Source organism: Pogonomyrmex barbatus, unplaced genomic scaffold (assembly GCF_055798465.1).
Source record: "Pogonomyrmex barbatus isolate J1 unplaced genomic scaffold, ASM5579846v1 scaffold18, whole genome shotgun sequence".
Classification (NCBI taxonomy): domain Eukaryota; kingdom Metazoa; phylum Arthropoda; class Insecta; order Hymenoptera; family Formicidae; genus Pogonomyrmex; species Pogonomyrmex barbatus.
Genome location: NW_028297114.1, coordinates 7,062,467 through 7,079,966, shown reverse-complemented (window position 1 = coordinate 7,079,966; position 17,500 = coordinate 7,062,467). Strand labels below are relative to the sequence as shown.

General features: G+C 30.1%; 3 protein-coding genes across 6 annotated transcripts in view; 1 reads left to right on the top strand and 2 right to left on the bottom strand.

The window, feature by feature from the left end:
- Nprl3 (GATOR complex protein Nprl3) overlaps positions 1 to 2,024 on the top strand; it is a 3,669-nt gene extending 1,645 nt beyond the window's left edge. For both annotated transcript variants that reach the window (XM_089074883.1, XM_089074882.1), the window contains exons 5-8: positions 1 to 61; positions 482 to 815; positions 978 to 1,154; positions 1,467 to 2,024. The exon at positions 1 to 61 is cut by the window's left edge and continues 158 nt beyond it. In XM_089074883.1, coding sequence (XP_088931009.1) covers positions 1 to 61; positions 482 to 815; positions 978 to 1,154; positions 1,467 to 1,841 — 947 coding nt within the window. In that variant the 3' untranslated portion in view covers positions 1,842 to 2,024. The remainder of the gene's footprint in view (positions 62 to 481; positions 816 to 977; positions 1,155 to 1,466) is intronic.
- Positions 2,025 to 3,596: 1,572 nt separating this feature from the next.
- Positions 3,597 to 14,711, bottom strand: Dcr-1 (Endoribonuclease Dcr-1). Of its 2 annotated transcripts, XM_089074880.1 has the most exons (24): positions 14,588 to 14,711; positions 14,296 to 14,360; positions 13,824 to 13,939; positions 13,433 to 13,592; positions 13,039 to 13,334; positions 12,615 to 12,977; positions 12,359 to 12,513; positions 12,019 to 12,266; positions 11,717 to 11,900; positions 11,299 to 11,477; positions 10,467 to 10,618; positions 10,227 to 10,368; positions 9,421 to 9,651; positions 9,156 to 9,335; positions 8,835 to 9,048; positions 8,081 to 8,262; positions 7,798 to 7,976; positions 7,453 to 7,706; positions 6,097 to 7,313; positions 5,418 to 5,990; positions 4,690 to 4,921; positions 4,383 to 4,603; positions 3,979 to 4,144; positions 3,597 to 3,905 (listed from the first exon to the last, which is right to left on the bottom strand). In XM_089074880.1, exons 2-24 carry the CDS (start codon positions 14,353 to 14,355, stop codon positions 3,655 to 3,657), a joined length of 5,955 nt encoding a protein of 1,984 aa, XP_088931006.1. In that variant the 5' UTR covers positions 14,356 to 14,360; positions 14,588 to 14,711; the 3' UTR covers positions 3,597 to 3,654. The 2 variants fall into 2 exon arrangements, with proteins under 2 accessions (XP_088931006.1, XP_088931005.1); XM_089074879.1 differs by lacking the exon at positions 14,588 to 14,711 and having other exon boundaries at positions 14,296 to 14,580.
- A 954-nt stretch (positions 14,712 to 15,665) lies between these two features.
- LOC105429781 (uncharacterized) overlaps positions 15,666 to 17,500 on the bottom strand; it is a 9,409-nt gene continuing 7,574 nt past the window's right edge. The window contains exons 1-3 of one of the 2 annotated variants that reach the window (XM_089074866.1): positions 17,260 to 17,356; positions 16,697 to 16,892; positions 15,666 to 16,541 (exon numbers count right to left, since the gene is read on the bottom strand). In XM_089074866.1, the coding sequence (XP_088930992.1) occupies positions 16,470 to 16,541; positions 16,697 to 16,870 (246 nt within the window). In that variant the 5' untranslated portion in view covers positions 16,871 to 16,892; positions 17,260 to 17,356 and the 3' untranslated portion in view covers positions 15,666 to 16,469. Of the gene's footprint in view, positions 16,542 to 16,696; positions 16,893 to 17,259; positions 17,357 to 17,500 lie in introns of those variants that run through there. The other variant, XM_089074867.1, reaches the window with a different exon arrangement.

The window sequence follows — 17,500 nt, the reverse complement described above, 5'->3', positions numbered from 1 at the left end:
CACAAAAAGTTCATCAGTCGCACAAAAAAGGATTGCTTATAGATCCCGAAATTATAGACAGGTTTGTTGAATAATAATGTTGTTACACCCAGCATGAAAAATAGTGATGTAATGTACATCCAAACGAAGGAATTTTAATTTTCGATTAATTAGAAAAACTGTCTGAGGCTGCGTTCAAAAAATTAACGCTCAATTAACGTTGTCCTATTTTTTTTTGTCGCTCGTCGGATATAAATTGAGATAAAATGATACGATAGCGTTAATAATACGCTCTCTGAACACAGCCTAACATTTTACGAGAAATTGTACCTTTAATAAATGTAATATACGCAACACTTTTCTCGTGATAATTCGTTTGTTTACATTTATTTAAAAAAAAAAGGAATTTTTTTTTTATCATTTGTACTGAAATGATCTTGTATCCTAATTTTACAAACGACATGTGTTCGAATGTAATTGTATCGTCGTATCCATTTTACAGGTGTTTGAATAGCTTGAGACCTTACCATGGCATACTTTTGTTAACTGAACCATTAGATTTGTTAGAATCGTTGCAAATAGATTGTTCCCCTGCGCTTAAACGTTTCATTCAGATGTATAATCCGTTGAAAAGTTTACAAACTTTAGCTGCGGATTCGGATCTGACACTCGCCCAGGTGTTTCAGCTAGCTGGCCATTTAGTTTACTGGGCAAAAGCTACGATAATTTATCCACTTTGCGAAAGCAACGTTTACGTTGTCTCTCCTGATGCTGTTTTGAATAGTCAGTTGCTAGATTCTTTTTCCGAACACTTTCCAGGAATTTGTTTACTTCAGGTATATGCTTTGCGATTATTTTCATTCGTTTATTCGTTCAGTTTTATATTTATTTGTTACGTATTAATTTTCTTATTTTCAAGCGGTTGATACGTAAATAAAACTCTGAACTATATATATTAAGCACGGGTAAAACTTGGTATTATATTTGTATGATTTTAGGTAATCAGTGATTTCTCCCTACCAACTTCGATTAGTCAAAAGTTAAATCCCTTGAGCCAACCACAACAGCAAACGCAATTAGTAAAGATAATCATATGGCTGCTAAAAAATCATTTGCTTCTACAGTTGCATACATATGTACGATATATACCGACGATATACGGACGCTTATCCTTGGTAAGTGATGGCATAGCTTATTATTTTGATATAAATACGTTACTGTGCTTGGAATATTCGAACGTGATGTTCTTAAGTTACATTATTGTTACAAAATTGGAATATCCGAAATTGAAATATCCAAATATTTAATTGTACGATCGGAGCAATTATGCGCGCGGGAGGCTGTGATCTAATTGAATATAATTCTGATAATATTGATAATTGTGTAATTCTTTTATAACTCGATGTCCTAATTTATATATTACGATATTTCGATCTCGGTAAATTTTTTTTAAATTTTCTTTGGTGTTCTGATTTGTGCGATGTTAGGATACGAAAGATCAAGGGACGCGTGATGCAAGTGCGATAGAAGAAAGCGAAAGCACATGGAATTTGAATGAAACACCGAAAGAAACACCTATCAAAATCAAAGAGGAATTGTCGCTCACTGATAAGGAGCAGGATGCATTATATGATTATCAATCGGAAGATTATGATATTCCCTCTGACGATAGGAAATTATTGGATAGATTGTGCCGTCTTGGTTATTTTGATGGTGATTATCACTTGGAAGAGATTATGTATTTAGAAAATATTCGTAGATCTCAATTGTTACAGCTACTTGATAAATTTCGGGATGTTTTAATGACTTCCGAGTACGAAGATCCTGCTATAGCGCTTTTTTACAGTCGATTAGATACTTGATTTTAGGTACCAAAAAAAAAAGATAATTCATTCGATGTGATAGACCAGTATTTTTCGATTAAAAAATGCGATACGAAATATTACAAACGTAATCTGTATAATCTTAAATGCATACTTCTAGGAAAGAATATCGTAATTTCGTAATTTTATCGTAATTTTTCAAATAAAGAATATTTTCATTTTTTTCGTCTTATTTATTATCCGCTGTAGCATATTTAAAAACGTTTAAATATCGCAAAATTGTTTTTCGTACTAAATATTACTAATCTCTTTTTTTATGTAAACGAGTTACTCGGGTATTGCTATATGTTTAGTTTTTACATCCGCTTGGAAGGAAACTTCAATCATTAAAAAACGTTTTATTTCTTTTCTCTTACAAAACTTACAATAAGTTGTGTACCTTTAGTCAAATTGTACTTATTCTATGAATAGTATCTGAATAGTATTAATCTTATAACAAAAGAAATAATACCGAGAGAATTGATGTTATTTTATAAATATTATGTGTATCCGTATTGTTATTTTGATATTATTTTTGTGATATTTTCAACTTGTATCGACTCTTGAGCTACTTTAGTTATTTTTCCTTCGCTCATGTACATACTTTAATCGTAAAGTAAGAAATTATACGAATTTTCAGATATAATGTACATCTTTTTTTTTACGAAAGTAAATGTAAACTATTCCACTTTTCTTTCTTAATTCAGAAACTGATCACGTACGTGAATTAAAGCTTAATTTTATAATGAACGATGCAAAATTTAGCTTTAACTTGCAATTGTTTCGTACAGAATTATTGAAAACAGAAAAAAAGCTTTGTTTTTAAATAGCATTTTTTGTGGTAAAAATATCTTATAAAAAATTATTCTAAGAAAAATTTGTGAAAAATGATCAAAGGAAGAAAGTTAGTGCGATCTAATATAATTACTTTATAAGACATAACTATTTTCAAATTATTTTCAGCTATTTATATATAAGATTTTCTTATTAAAGATTATAAAACGATCAACAGCACTAGCGTGACTAGAGTGACTTTTGAGATAATGATAATGATGTAAAATATTTTGACAAACCGACAAAAAATAAAATTTAAAAAATTAAACGTAAACGTAATACGTGTTCTTAAAGTATTTTGATATTGTAGTATATTAAAATAGCGAGGAAACGTGATTGTGTTTTTGAACAATAAACGCGATTCGAAGAGAAAATGACAACAGAGATCTTACAACATGAGATCTTATTTAAAAAAAAAAAAAAAAAAAAAAAAAAAAAAAAAAAGAGAGAGAGAGAGAAAGAATATATTTTGCGAACTAATAAAAATAATTGATCGACTGTCAAAAATAAGATTGAATATTGTATTTGATGCATCGTATATATCGTTCTAAATAAAACGGTTTTAATTATCTACCGCATCTTCTCATATTTATACTTTATTATCAAACATATCACATATGAATATTTTATTTATTCATGTTATTCATGTTTCATATTATACCCAATTCGTTAATCGTCAATTAACACAATTTACAATTAACACAATTAGGCTCGAATAAAACATTCATTCATTAAGATTCGTTTGAATCATTTAGATTTGTTAGAATCATATATAAAAAAAAATTTGGATCATATAGAATATTGCGCGTGTTTAGCACCAATACAACATTCTACACAGCGAAATATTACTTTTAACATTGCAAGAGTTTGTAAGTACATTCGTGAACGTAATTATTTTAAGACATAAAAAGTAATTAATAATTTCTTGAAAATAAACAATTTATTGTATATTCTTTTCTTTTAATAATTACAAGTTTCGTCATAGCTTTTGTTTTGGATAGTTCTGTACTTTGCTTTTTAATTTCTTTAAAGCGCATTTAGCTGCCGTACATTTCGCAATTCTGTAATTCCGCCCGATTCCTTTAAATGAACCTTTACCAAACACATCTACGGTTACCCGAACTCTACGACCATCAGCCAGTTTCTCAGGCCTACCGAATTTTGCTGTTTCAGGTTCTAATTCTAATAATTCGCGAATTGGAGATTTGGGAACGTTTGTGCTGAACTGTTCTGTAATTATACAGTATTTCTTTAATAAACTGATCAGATATTTTAAGCATTTGTTTTAAATGAGATATATTACCAATTTCTGACTTCATTATTGTATAATAAACGCTCCATACTGCATCGAGGGACATTCCGCTATCCAAATAAATTGCACCGGCTAATGACTCGAAAACGTCGCCCAATGCCTTTGGAACTTCTACGTCTTCAGCTTCCTCACATTTCTCTTCGCCAATCAAGTAGTACTAAAATGCACGACATTCGATACGTGTTACGTTATATTTATATTTATCATATATATATATATATATATATATATATATATATATATATATATTTATCAGAATAGCAACTGTTTTAATATACGCTATTAGACATGGATCGCAATTTCTTTATCTACAAAAAAAAAATGCTTCGTTGTCTCTCGCAGATTATGATCACTGTCAAATTTCTAATAATAACAACGATTATAACAATCTCTACCTCCTCACTGATGGAATGTCCATTCTCTTCCTGTATTCTGACGAAGCGATTTATTACCACGCTTAGCCCGGGAGAAAGATGACGGAAATATTTATGAAAACCGCATCTCACCGCTAAAGAAGCGAATATTGTATTATTCACTAAAGCGGATCTTAAATCTGTTAAAGCACCTGGCGAATGTTGCCGGGAATCTTCATACAAATGTCTGGTTATTAAATAATCTGAAATATAAGGCATGTAAAATTGTAATGAAATCGTAATATTAATGAAATTTGATAATCGAAAGTAGATTAATCGATACGTTTACCTAATACAGCATCGCCAAGAAATTCCAAACGTTGATAACAATCCGTTAATCTATTGGGTTGATAAGAGGCATGCGTAAATGCTTGTAAAAGATAACTACTGTCACGAAATTTATATCCTATACTTTTTTCTAATTCTTCGTATCCGTCGAGCATCATATATAATTCACTCTCTGGATCAGGAATGTAACGGAGTAATGGGTTTAGTGGCTCTTCCAACTTTCCGTAACGAATCTGAAATGTGTCGATGAAGAATCAAATTTTATAAACTTGGTTTAAATAATGACGTAAATATGAAAGAAAAAAAAATTTGTATATAAATTTGTATATTTGTATCTAAAACATGTCGTGGAATAAGACGTATATTACTTTTTGAAATCAATTTTTCTCCATTTGCAAGAATATCGCATGCGTAATAATATTCTCTAAAATTTCATTATATTTCGTTATTATAACTAAACTTTGTTATTATCTTACTAGCCGAAAGAGAAATTACCGTAAAATTCTATATTAAAATATTCTATATTAAAATATCTTATATCACAATACAACCCACTTGAAATTACGTTACACCGTTCACTTACACTTCTGAAAGTTTACGCGAATTTTACGTGAAAAATCATTCTTTCGCAGTGGCGTTTCTTTCGGTAGCATAATTTGAAAATCAACTATCGGTAGTTGGACACATTTTTTACTATCCGCGAGATTTTCTAAGGAATCGAGTACTCACTTGTGTCCAGGTAGTTTCGCTATATTCATTAATTCCCTTTACATACGGTGTGCTACCTGGTATCCGTTCCTCCGGTTCATTTTCGCTTATCATGCAAATCTCTTCGGTAGGTAAAACATGAATACCTAACCAAGTCATAAAAAGAAGTGCTCCACGAGGTCCACATGCGATTAAATATGCTCCTATCAAAGCTTCTACGCAATCCGCGATACTTTTGTCTGGGATACTGTGCTGCGTAATTAAATTATAAGGGATGAAGCATCGCAAATTATCTAAATTGTTCGACAATTTACTTTCGTTTTTATCCAATTCGCTTTTCATAATCACGAGTTTTTCCTCAGTCTCTTTAACGAGTTGTATTATTTCGGTAGGATTCACAGCTTGCAAGGTAGGAATATCAGCTTGATTCCACAGAGCGGAAGGAACACCGGATTCGATCAACGCTTGCTCGAGTTCTTTGGGAACGTAGTAACAAGGAGGCAGCCAATTGTCATGTGGTTCAAACTTGGTTGCTATCATGCTCTCACCGAGCATTTTTTGTCTACCGAGTCTATAAAGATTTAGATTGCTGACCTAAAACAAATTAGTAACTTGAACAAACGTAACGGTCAAATACGTCCAAACGATCGTAAGTCGATAATATTTACTATAAGTGAACACTCTTGTAATAATAACACACCTGTTTTGATCTCAAGTGACTGAGCTTTCCTTCGTGAATATTATCATATGTACAATATAAATACGTAGTTATAGCGTACTTGAGAAACGAATCGCCAATCGTCTCCAACCGCTCCAAGTTAATACCGTCATTCGCATTAGACATTGTTAGAGCCTGCAAAATCAGACTAGGACTTGGTCCTGGATGGCCTTTTAATTCTGGTTGATAATCGAAACTAAAAAGACCGTTATTTAAATAATTTCTTTCACTTGCCTTATTTATCTCTTTTTTTGCCATTCGAGTAGACTCGGTGATCTTTCTATTTAATATTTCCGTGGTAAATCTTTTTACTACACTCTCTATGTAATCTTTATATTTATAATTCGGTTTATCGCTTTCGGTTTGGCAACTTGACGAATTTTTTCTTTTAATCGTAATGTCAGAAGTGCAAGGTATGAAAGTACCGTCGGTCATTATATCGTGCTCCTTTTTCTTAGCAAACTCATAATGTGCTTCCTTGTGTTTCGCGAGTAATGACTCTTCGTCCTTTTCCGCGTACATCCAGCAATTGTTATCAAAATTTTTTTCCGTTTCCAAAAGATCCAAAATTTTTTTGTTGATTTCTTGCTTACATATCTGTTTTTCGTCCTCCACAGCTTCGGCGACATTTTCTCCCATGTAAGAAATCTTCAGGCCTCTACTTTCATCCTCACTTTCGTCAGATGTGTCGATAAATCCGTCACTGTATATATCATCCGACTCATAACCATCGAAATCGGATTCGTACGTTGGTGAACCGTATCGAATGTCGTTCCAACCAAAGTCTTGCGGTAAGACCGTTACATTTAGAGGAAACGATTTCAGGTCGTCCGCGTCATAATCCGCACAATTTATCGTCATTTCGTTTGACCATGCCATATCGTTTGACCAAGTACCAATCTCCAGCTCGTCATCCTTTTGCTCATCGGTAATCCCTTCTTCCGCTTCACCGGCTCCATGTGCATCATCGGATTCCAATTGTATTTGTTGTATTTCAATTTCGTCGCACGATGTGTACTGTTTATTATTCGTGTCTCGATTAGATGTAATATTCTGACACTTACTGGCATTCATATTGTCCAAAGATGAATTGTCCTGTGCATTTTCATTTTTATTCTGTTTTGTTTTTTCCGTTTCCTTCGATCTTTTCAATACCTCGGCCAAACTCCATCCAAAATCTAACGCTGGCCATTCGAAATCTAAAATAATTTATCGTGTTACAAATATTAAATATTAATCTCATTTGAATCATTTCAATTGTTACATTTCTAACTCTATCATTATTGAGAAATATCTGTCTCTTCGAAATGTGTATATAAATTTCAAGCTCTTATGCACCTGAATTGAGATCTTGCTGTCCCAAATTTATCATGTGTGCAACTTGACACCGTATCTGATTAGCGAGCAATAAAGCATTAATTCTGTACAATATGCAAGGTAAGCAGACTGCTTGTCTCCATAAAGAGGCTGGAAAGGGATGAATAGCGCACAATTCAGCAACAAGGATCTGCTTCTGTTCTAAATTTTCTCTTTTTGCACGTTTCGTTTCTTCACTACTTGTAGGCAACGCGACACCTTTACGATTCACATATCTGGAATAAATAAATCATCGAGTATGATCTCTTTTTTTTCTCTAAGGAATACTGAAAATGTCTCGATAAATGGTCACTTCACGGGTCTTACCTAGGAGTTAAAAAGTTTAATCTAGCTGATGTATGATCGACATCTAACAACGATTGTTCCAGATTTTGTATTTGTATACCATATTTTTTTAAATAATATTCTTCGAAAGTGCTATAATCATGTCCGGGAAAAGAAGACTTTGGATTTAAGTTTGTGCATATTTCTGCTACATAGAAGTACTGAGGGAGCGAAAGAAAAAAAAAAAATACCGCAAAAGATCATAAAATAGACAAAAGATTTTTATATTTCAATATATTTCATTTATATTTATTTAAATATATACCTGTGGTTGGTCTTGACTTCTATACCATGGCATGATTACAGCATCGTAATATTTAGATGGATCAAATTTGAAATTTTTCCTATCTTCTTCCGGAACTTTAGTTGGCACTGCATTTCGATTCTGATAAATGCATTCCAAAAAATTCCAATCTACTCTAACATCTGATCCTTCTGATATTGTAACTAAAAAATTAAATTTTAATTAATTATATTTTACAAAGATTCTAATAAATTCTTTTTAAAAGATTTTGTATCTCTAACGCAAGAATGAAAAAAAAAAAAACAGATGAAAAATCGATTTTGATATATTTGTACCATCAGAATTATTTTGTTACTAACAAGATCCGAATTTTGTTACTAGCAAGATACAAACGAAATTATATAATAAATGTAGAACAAACTGCAATCGTGAATACACCGCTTTTTAATATAATTATTTCAAAAATATACAATGTAACGTTACAGAATTACATAAAAACATTTTTGCAATAGCATTTCTTTACATAATTTATTTTTAAATAAAAATTTTTAATAACCGAAAGATCGGAAATCTATATTATCTTATAGAAATCGTCTAATCTAATCTGTGAATTTATCCGTATCTTTATAATTTTTATCTTGAAAATGAAAAAAATTTTTTTTAGGTTTTGCTTATAATTTGGAATTTTCTACAGATTTTACTTGAACGAATAAAATATTTTAGATTTACATCCGTTTTCTATATATATATATATATATTATATATTTATACCTACGTATTTTTACCGGTACGATTATATACGAATTCTCGGAAGCGTTCGGATCAAAAAGCATTAGATATTTCTGTAGCCTCAAAACATTTGTAAAGGTATAATTAAGAAAAGTATCGACTCTTTTTATCTGGATCTCATCGAGAATTACAGTTTCCTTACTAAGTTTTAATTGCACGTGAACTTCACCTGATCTAGTATAAATAGGGAACGGACACAACTGTAACAAGAAGAAGAACTTATAAGCATACACGTTAAAAGAATTATTATGAAGAAATAGGAAAATGAGTGGAAAGCTCGAAAACAACAAATGTAAGAAATTATCACCTTGGGTATCTCCTTTAATGTAAGTATCCCAAATCCAATGGCGGATTCTTCAGGAGGATAAATACGTCTGCCTCGCGTATTTTGTTCCTCGGGTAAAGGACAACTTAATATCATATTAATATGATACAGGTAAGATGGTACTCCTACTATTGGCCGACAATCCGTTAATGCTTCGGCAGTCTGAAAAAAATAATATAAATTTTAAATAATTATCTATTGAATTGTGAGAAAGAAAGAATAGAAGTTTGAAAAAAATGATATAAACTTTTTTATAATAATATTGTCTCCGTTTTGTTGTCCCCGGCCTAGCTTCTGAAAAGTCAGCTCTGCTTTCATCTGGCAAGGCAGGTACTTCCGCATCTTCAGGTTTGGCTTTAAAATTTTCCTTTCCAATAGGTAACAAATTATCATCTATCTCATTTTCTCGATGTAAATCGATGCACATTTGCAAAGCAGCCATACGTCTGGCCATCGCTCTATTCGGCATCGGATACGACTAAAATGCGATAAAAGAAAAAATGTAGTATATATAAATAGTCATATGTAAAAGAATATTCTCTAAATCTATTGCCTCTTTTGCAGTTTTTGGTTCAATCACAAAAATGAAATTCATTTTTTCTTAACAAAAAAATAGAGTGTTGAGAAAGCATTCATATTGCTCGAGAACAAAAATAAAAATCGAGACGAAAAAATGTGTACTAGTCTCTACGTAAGCTACGTAAAAGAAAGTAAATGACAAGATTAAATAAATATCCAACGTATTTTGTTTCATTGTACAACTTGAATTTAAAATTACAAAAAAATAGATTATAATATGAAGAAAGAATGTGATATGTGTACGCGCGCCATATATCGCGCGATATTATATATCATTTGTAATATTTTATATATACTATATATTATATGTATATAGATATAATTAAAACATTACAAATTAAAGATGCATAATTCATTTCGTGATCTTCTTGCCCACCAAACATTGTCTCGAATAATAAAATAAATAATAAAAAAAAAACATCCCTTATCCATCATAGTCTTTTATATATTCTATATACATATATAGCTATTTACCGTAACTACATATTTCAACGGTGAATTTATGGGAAGTCGCAGGAAACAAATGTACATCCTTGTATCCTGAACATCCACGGTTTTGATAGACCACTCTGGTGTTAATCTCGTGAAAGTATCACTTGGTAATTTTGCACAATACCTATATGATTTGTAACATTAATACCAGCAATTTAAATGTTTTCAACAATTCTTATAACACTGTTTTTCAATCACTAATGATGTAAAATATTATGTTACCTATTGACTAATGAAATGGCAGAATTAAAAGTTACTTTAGGAGTATCATCGCCATCAAGCGGTTTGTAATGTGGTATCATCGTAGCATATATGTCTGCTTCACTTTCTTCTTCCTCAGTTAGCTCTTTATTAGAACATTTTAATAATAAAGTCTACAAAATAGATTGATGCTCTTCCATTACAATTTTCAACTGAGGTTGGCACAGAGATAATGAACCACATTAAAGGTTGATAAGAAAACTGGTACGCACTGAAGTTTACGAATAAATCAAGTAAAACGTTTGCAAAATACTATAAATTGAAAAGACAAGCCCGAATACAAATGAATTAATTAGGATTCTTATTTTTCTCTCACTGCAGCCATATTGCAAATTGCGATGTCAAATGCGAGAAATCGTGCCAATCTTTTTCTTGTATTATATATGCCGAAATAAAAATAATTTTTTCCGCGTGCCATCATTCACGTTTCTATAAATTAATAAACAGTTGTTGCAAACACAAAATATCTAAAAATATCAGTATAATATAGGATAAACAATGTATAATAATGCGTAATGCGTTTACTACAAAAAAGAAAAACATGAAATAACAAGGAATTCTTGAAATAATTCATTAATTTATATACTCTCAAACGCAAACAATGGCATACGGAAAAGGAAAGAAATAAGCTAACTAAACTTCGTTGTAGCAAGGAAAATTTCTCGCATATTTTCCCGCTTAAAACATCATAATTTGAGAACGACTACGCTGAGGTAACAGAAAAGCTTTATAAAATTTTATTCAAGATAGATTATCAGATTTTAGATAGAAAATCAGATTTTATAAATTTTACCTTTTCTATATATTGATACTGAGCTAATTGCCATATAAATTCTTTAGATGCTTCTTGTGATACCAATAATACATGCAAGGCATCTATGGCTCTTGCTCTACTTTTGCATTGTATATAAGACTGATAATTCTTTGGAAAGTCATATCTCATCACAAAATTGCATTTTGGAATATCGATGCCTGCAAGATATATCTTATTAGGAGGACATCTAGGAGGATATCTATCAAATCTATGATACACATTTCGAAAAAATTTGAAAAAGAATGTAAACAAATATAAAAAAGTAAAAATAATATAAAATTTATGATAATAAAAAATATATAAACATATATGTATGTTTAAATACACATTTTTTTTTGTTTGTTACTATATATGTTCAGCGCCCGATACAAACGGGTGATAAAAAGTTTTCACAAACCTTCCTCCAAAATTGAAGTTGCAATTAACAAGTTGCATTCGTGAATTCTAAATCGCTTTAACACTTCTTCCTGTTTTCTATGTTCCATTTCCAAATCTCTCGAGTAACCAATGTCATCGGTGTTTCTTTCAACTGTATAGAGAGGTGATAAAAAATGCAAATCTTCGTCATGTTTGCATATTTCCTATGAGAAATTAATAATTAACAAGTTACAGGATATTTTATATAATTATCGTAGCATTTATACATACTCTTAATAAATAAAATAATTGTCATAGAATATCATAGAATTTTATACATACGCTTAATAGATAAAATAAAACTTTAGCTGTAAATCCTCTGTCAACAAAAATTACTCCACAGAGCAGATCAGGATCTGTATTGTTACAGGGATAACGTTGCGACTTGAAAGTCCTTTTGTAATTGTCATCCATGTTAGACTTCCAATTATTTCCAAACTTTTTCAATTGTGCAGATTTTTCCTGATTTCTTGAGAAAGAGATATTTTTATCACTCCTGGTGATACAATTCTTTGAATTAAATACATGATCTAAAGAAAATATATATTCTTAACATGCTTAAAAATATATTATTGTACACTTTTTATACATATTTTAGAAGCGGATTGGAAAAGATTTTTACCAGCGCTTATCTTTTTCTCTGGAGTACTAGCCTCTTTGGTATAAAAAGGAGTGTAAATTTTTAAAATTTGCAATAGTCGATGAACTTTTGGAGTACTATATTGATATATCCTCTCTCTCTCGGATAAATGTTGAAATTCATTATCACAAAGAGCACTATAAAATTCATATAAATTTGATAAATTTAGTAAGTTGATATTTAAAGCTCTTTAAATGCGTGTATCGATATCACGTTGTCATCATTTTACGATACTTGCCGTATTTTTATAAAAACAGATGTCATCATATTTAAAAGAAGGTAATGCCTTTCATAAGGGGTTTTAATCTTCAGTTTTTCTGTTAAAAATAGTAAAGTCAGTGCGGCGCGATCTGCACACCACGGTCCAAGAGTTTCTAATATGTGCAAAAAATCTTGCATCATTTCGAAAGGCTTCTGTATGGGGTCGGGAATTTTTTGAATATCCTCATAAAATTCTTCGGTATAAATCTCCATTGGATCATACCGATGATCACGTAAAAATTCAATAGCATGTAATACACAGCTTTTAAGCATATTATACAAGTCTTTATTTTCTCCCTTATCATATTCCACAACATACTCTCTTGGTTTTGGACTATAACTAAAAGTAATTCTCACATTGTCAGTTTGTAAGAACAATATTAGCAAATTATTAAACTTACCGTATTACCGAAAGAATGTCATTAGCGGTTTCTACCGCACATTGAAAGGTAGCCTCTACTTTTTCTATCTCTAGGCCTAATCTTCCAGGTTCTTGTGTCAAATTAAACACTGGGACCGCTAGTCCGATTATTCTAGGAACATTATTATACAACAAAAAAGTTTGAAGAACAAACTTTAGATTGTTATCTTCAATAGATTTGTGGCATTCGTCCACTATGACTAGATTTATGTGACATGGTAAAAGTTTATTTTCTGATATTAGTTGTGCGTAGATTTTTGGCGTTCCAACTAATACCTATATGTAACATAAAATATAATAGAATCAATGAGGAAATGTCAATAATAAATTTTCCTTTAATTAAAAACAAACAGATAATGAACATTTTCTCTTACGTGAAAACTTTGAAAATTTTTATCAAATTCCTCAAGTATACCAGAATCACATGCTAATACTTTCAGATCTGTTAATTGCTTTATATAAGTTCCTATTATTGTACATTTATCTTGATCATTTAATATATATACTGTCCGTTTTCCACCTTCGCTTATTAATCTATGTAAATTGAAGAACACATTTGAATAATGTGTGCGTGTGTGTGTGTGTGTGTGTGTGTGTGTGTGTGTGTGTGTGTGTATGTTAAAATTTTTGTTTATAGATGGATAATCTAGAAATTATTTTTTACGAGAATTTTTTGTACAATTAAATTCAATTTTTGCTAGAACTACAATCTTGTTAACATAGTTTATTATAACAGACAAAAATGCTATTACTAACTATTGTTACCTTCTATTATTTGTAGCAAACTCTTGAATCAATTTTATAGATAGGAAGGTTTGCTCAGAATTTTTTCCCAAACAAACAATTATATTCTTTTCTTTCGCTGCATAAAGAAGCTCTACCTACAATTGATGTTTAAAAAAAATGTATATATATATATATATAAATATAGAATTGAATATAGAATTGAGATACAGAAATTATAAATAATATGTATATACTATATATATGCACGCGCGCACACACACACACACACACACACACACACACACACACACACACACACACACACACACACACACATCGTACACACATATGTATATATATATATATATATATATATATATGTACAATGTGTGGTGTGTATGTATATAAATAATGTAAATATATATATATATACATATATATATATATATATATATTATTTATAATTTCCATATCTCTCAATTCTTTCTTCAATTATATCAAAATAACTTACCTCGTACTCTCTGGGAGTAAAGGATTTCGTATAGACCTGATCATTTAGTGGAAATGCCATGGAATCTATATAATTTTTCTATTATTATTACTCGCAATAATAAAATAACAATTTTTCAAACAACAATTATCAAATAATTATCATTCAGTATTCATAATAAAATTCACGAAAGTACAGTATTGTACTTAAAAGTCTATTGCGAGCGATTACACTTTCGTTTAAAACTTAAGATTAAGCTAGGTTAAAGACCCTTGCATGTAACCACAAACTGCTATATAACTAGACTACTAACACTCGAAAGCAAAATAGCTCGAAAAAATGATGCGAGATGCAACTAATAGTGGGGATGACAGGCATATTTTAAGCCTGTTCTTTTTGGCTGAACTGGTTGTACTAGTTCACAGTTTATCTTTCTTTCTTACACTGGAAGAAGAAAGATAAACTCTGAACTAGTATAGCCAGTTCAGCTAAAAAGAACAGACCCATTAATCCCGATCTACAATAGATTTAAGCCTTAAACCATAAGAAATTGACCAATCATAGTCGATTATTCTCCTAATCTTCGACTATGATTCGTCCATTTCTTATGACTTAAGACTTAAATCACCTATTGTGACCGGGACTTATACTTATTTGTATTCATTGTGCGTAAAGCTTAAAACAACATATAAATTTAATTAGATTTTTCAATTACACAATTTAATTAAATATTTTATAGATAAAAAGACAATATTATATTGATGCAATATAGGATGCTGCATCATTAAAATTCGTATTTTATGCAATATGTTCGCGCACGTATTTGTTTAACTTGGAACATGGATAATTATTTACTTGGTTTATATATTTTTAATTCTTTAATTATTTTTAATATTAATTCAAAAAGATCTTTCGAACATCTCTAAATGAAACGAAAAGAAACAAAGAAAAATACAATTTATTATAGCTGAAAAATGAAATAGCGTAATTTGATAGTTATATGTAACTACATATTTGGAAAAATTCTTTTTTCTTCACTGCGCATAGTTTTAAGCTAAAAATATGCAGTGTAATTATCAATAAGATAAGATTAATTAAATCTCAGCTAATTTGAAAGTTTAGGTTGTCATAAAATAAAATTTTTATAATATTTAAAATCGAATGATTGATTCTCTTTCTCTATCGGGCTCAATTTAAATTGTCAAAATCATTTTAAGATTTATCACGATATCAGATGCAAGACAGCTGTAAATAATATTATATTTGTAATATTTAATCTGAGATTTATGTCCCGTTATTATATTTTATCAATGTTGAGTTACAATTGTAACGCATAAAATTTATATAAGTTATAGTTACAGTTCAAAAAACAAGAAAGATGAAGTTGCTGGTTGTTTTTAAATGTTTTTATTCGCTGATAATATGTATTATGTATAAAGTTACAAGTGTATATGCTCACATTTCATCAAATTAAAAAGATATTTTGGCATACATTTGTAATAATTAAGTTATTTCACGTTTCGTCGATCTTATATATGATTTTAGATATAGGCATTTTATTTAAAAGCAATGCAAAAAAAGACAGAACACAAAAGTTAGAATATTAAGAAAATAGTGATTTCTTAAAATGTTTTATTCACTTTTATCTAAGATTACTGTCAAGATATTTTGTTAATTTATCATTTATGATGACAAATCGTTATCTAGAGTAACATTTTCATGTATATCAATATTGTTCATACAACATATTGTACAACAAAAGATAAAAGCTAATCTTGATGTTCACATGGACATTAAACATATTTTAAACAAATACATGAATGGCTATAACTTTCAGTATCATGTGTTAAAGACATACAAAAAAACTTTAATCTGTTTCAAAAAAACCTATTATCTAATTGTAATATGTAATACACACACACACACACACACACACACACACACACGCGCGCGCGCGCGCGCGTCGTACGTACATACACATATATATATATATATATATGTATATATATGTATATGTATGTATATAGAATTTTCTTTCTTCACTCGTTTGCTCACATTTAATGTTATAACAGAAATAAACTTTATTTAAACAAATTAATTAGCAACTTTTAACTTCTCTGTATTTGTCTTGCTTATGTTTAACTTGTTTAGTATATAACTTTAATCAAAGTAACAAAAATAATGTCACATTTGCTTTAGATCTCTGTAAGCATAAAGTCATAGCTCCTACACCTTGGACACTGAGCATGATCATGTAAGAAAACTATCTGTAATATAAGAAAAAAATAATAATGTAATAGCATTGACAATGTCATTTAAATTTACAGAGTTTACATAATACTGTATTTATATTTAATTGAGAAAGATTACTTTAAGGGATAAAAAGAAAGAAATGTAATATTAAAATAATATTGTTAATAACCTTGGGATGTTGAGAACAAGGGTATCTTACTCTTCCTCTGGTCCAAAATCCACAACCATTGCATATAATGTTAGAATGTGGTCTGTAACAAATGCATTCTGACAATGCACTTAAGTTTGGTACATCTTTTGTAGTAATCCTCGCGTTATCCTTTATTATGTATCCTGATTCCATGTTATTTATAGATGTCTAAAATCTAAAAGTATTAAAATAAATACAAACATACATTCTATTCATATAAGTTGTATATAAATACATCTTATTTCATCCTTTAGATTATAATTGATAAATTAAGTAACTATTTGTGCATCTAATGCCATAAGATATTAGAGCCTATACAAGTGTTACAATAGTTATGTACGTATGTTATGCGTGTGTGATGTGTATTTTATATATGTGTGTGTGTGTGTGTGTATATATATATATATATATATTGTAAATATTAGATGTATATTAATGAAAAACTGTAATGGATCAATTTGATACAAACTTAAACTTACTCAGCAGTTTTAATAAATTATTCTTTTAATTAAAAATTGAGTAAAATAAAATAATTGCCTCACCTCTCAGCGAAACAACAAACGAAAAACACAAATCTTTACAGCATACTGAGCCTACTGTCCACACACGCGCTGCTTTAAACCTTCAATTGTCCTTAGATCGAGAGCGAGAACAAACAAAGACAACGGAATGAAGTTTGCGTTGAAACTCACGACGTTACCTACTAGTTTTTTTAAATCGAAACGTTACAAATTTTAAATTACGGAATATATTCATTTTGTGGAAAACATACTTAAATCAAAA